Consider the following 2791-nt stretch of genomic DNA (forward strand, 5'->3'; position numbering starts at 1 on the left):
GGGGGGGGGGGGGGGGGGGGGGGTGGGATGCCCAGCCGGGCAGCTTCGCCCTTATTCGCTCGCCCATACAGCGTGGAGAGGCGGCGTACAAGGTCCGCCTCTCGGGGGCGTGCGTCGCCCGAGAGGGGGGAGAACTCTCCTTCCCTCCCGGGCGGCAGGGGCGCCGAAGGATGAGGCCGTAGCCTCGACATCGGCGGTGGGAAGGGGCAACGGGGATGCTGGAGACGGCCGGAGCAGGTCGCTATCCCCGTCTGCACCACGCCGATCGGCCAGAGTCGCGAACGGACGAACGGGCGCTGGCTCCAAGAGTGTGGTCAGCGCTCTAGTAGCACAGAGCGACAGGCTTGGGGAGGAGGAGGGCGAAGAGGCTCTGATGCAGGAGATCAACAATCCCTCCATCAAGCCATCGACGCCGAGAGCCGCCCAGGCGGCAAAAGAGGAAATCGGGATCCTCCGCGGCCTCCGGGCGCAATCCACGCCCGAAGTCTCGTCCATGGCGCTCAGAGCCGTGGACGAGGTGAAAAAGGTCGCGAAGAGGTCCCGCAACCTCAAGGGGGCCTATCGTGGGGCCCTGTGGAGTGCGGCGGCCAGGATGGCCGCGGCGAGCCTCGGCCTAGTGCAAAGGGCCAATAACACCGACGGGTCCGGCACGGGCGAGGCTGAAAGGCGAGAGGCGACGGTGGACGCGAGGGAGCGAGCGCGTCTAGAAGCGGAGGGCGAGCTGCTCCGCATACGCGTCGCCAACCTCGAGACGCAGCTGGAGGAGGCCCGCAGATCCGGCCCCTCCAGCAACCATCCTGGAGTGACCTCGTCCCCCATGGAGGTGGACGGGGAGGACGGCTACAACCACGGGACTTGGCCGCGGGGGGGTCATAACAGCAGGGACTCCTCCGCGGACCGGAAAAGGAAGAGGGCAGGACCTCAAGACGAGGACTCCTCGTCCTCTCCCGTCGGAGGCAAGAAGAGGGCACCCCGGCCGATCTCATCCTCCTCAAGCGAGGAGGAAATGATAGTGGAGGGAGACGCCGGGTCCATCAGGGCCCTACTCCCGACTTCCGAGGAGGCGGAAGTCGGGAAACGATGCCGGGAAGAGGTGGCGCGAGAAGTGGCGGAGGGAACACTCCCCACGGGAAATGTCCCCTCCTTGAAGGCGCGCGGCGGGGGCAGCAATCCGGCACTCAACGGCCGGAAGAAGGGCACCGTGGCGGCGGCGACGGCTGGCGGGGGGACGCCCCAGCAAATGCAGCCGAAAGGTGAGCGGAGGACTTGCCCGGACAAAGGGCGAGTCTACGGGACGACTAATGGGGAACTAGAGGCCTTGGTGACGGCTCTAGTTCCTCACATAGTTGAGGCCCTGCGGGCTGGACTCCCCGAGTTATCCGGGGGACGAACCGCAGGGACCCAGAAGGCCTCCCAAATAGGGAGGAGAGGGGCGACTACGGGGGCCGGGGCGCATAATGCCTCCCCGACCCCTCCGAACCCGCCCCGTTCCCCGGCAACCTCCACCCCCAATGATGAGGGGGGGAAAAAGCCGGGGAAAAAGAAGAAAAAAAAAGAAAAAGAAGAAGAGCAGCGGGGACGAGCGGCGGCCTCAGGAGGATACGGCCGGCCCCCGCTGCCCTTGCGGAGGAAAGGGCCCCCGCCCCTCAGAAGAGGACCGCGACCTCGCCGTCCTCGGGGGCCCGTGACAGCTCTTCTCCCTCCGAGACCGGGTCCGAGTCCTGAGCCTGGGTCGCGGGGAGGAGAGAAAAGCAGGGAGGAGGGAGGACCAAGAAGACCTCCCAACCCGCCTCCCAGAAACCGCCGCCCAAACAAGGTGCCGCGGGGAAGGGAAGAAGATCCCCAACGCCACGGGGGGCGGGAAGAAACCCGTCCTCCCCAAGGCTCCTCGCGCCGCCGCGATCACGGTGAGCTGCCCCGCTGGCAGCTACGCCGATGTGATGTGGCGGGCGAGGAGCCAGATCGACTTAGGAGAGCTGGGGATCGGGGACCTCAGGACCAGGAGGGCAGTCACCGGCGCCCTGGTCCTGGAGATCCCCAGTCCTGAAGGACACGCCAGGGCGGACGCCCTGGCTAACAAAATGGCGGCCCTCTTCGCCGACAAAGAGGACGTTCGTATAGCGCGTCCGACGAAGAGGGTCGACATCCGGGTCCGCGACCTGGACGATGCGGCCACCGTGGAGGACGTAATCTCTGCGGTGGCGGTCGCCGGGGGCTGCGGGCCCGGGGATTTGAAGGCCGGGCAGATCCGCCTTGGACCCGACCGCATGGGGACCCTCTGGTTGAGGTGTCCCCTAGCAGTCGCCAAAAAGGTCACGGACAGGGGACGCATACGCGTCGGGTGATCCAACGTCCGCGTGGAGGCCCTGAGCAGCCGCCCCCTCCAATGTTATAAATGCTTGGAGTGGGGCCACGTCAGGGCCTCCTGTAAGAGCAAGGTCGACCGCAGTGGCCTCTGCTATCACTGCGGTTCGGCCGGCCACAGGGCCGCGGCGTGCGACGCACCGGCGACATGTCCGGTGTGCCGTGACGCCGGGCGGCCCTGTGGCCACAGAGTAGGAGGCCCCGCTTGCCAAATGGGGAAGCGGGGCAAAGGGGGCCGGAGTGGGAGAAGGAGACGTAAAGCCTCCAATACCCCTCCCACTCCACTCCCAGAGAAAGGTCAGGAGCTTCCCCCCCCGACATCGGAGGGAGAGGCCCCAAAACTCGCGACCCCGCCCCCCCCCACGGACCCTGCCCCTAAAGAGCAGAGGATTCCGCGGGCGGCCGGGGCCAGCAAAAGAGCGGGATA

General features: G+C 67.1%; 1 protein-coding gene across 1 annotated transcript in view; it reads left to right on the top strand.

Annotated features, from left to right (window-relative positions):
- LOC116851280 overlaps positions 1–2345 on the top strand; it is a 2694-nt gene extending 349 nt beyond the window's left edge. The window contains exons 2-3 of the mRNA XM_032830562.1: positions 159–1253; positions 1798–2345. Of these exons, the coding sequence (XP_032686453.1) occupies positions 159–1253; positions 1798–2345 (1643 nt within the window). The remainder of the gene's footprint in view (positions 1–158; positions 1254–1797) is intronic.
- The last annotated feature ends 446 nt before the right edge of the window (positions 2346–2791 follow it).

Source organism: Odontomachus brunneus, unplaced genomic scaffold (genome assembly GCF_010583005.1).
Source record: "Odontomachus brunneus isolate Ranch 3 - 2012 unplaced genomic scaffold, Obru_v1 Obru_scaffold_170, whole genome shotgun sequence".
Lineage (NCBI taxonomy): Eukaryota > Metazoa > Arthropoda > Insecta > Hymenoptera > Formicidae > Odontomachus > Odontomachus brunneus.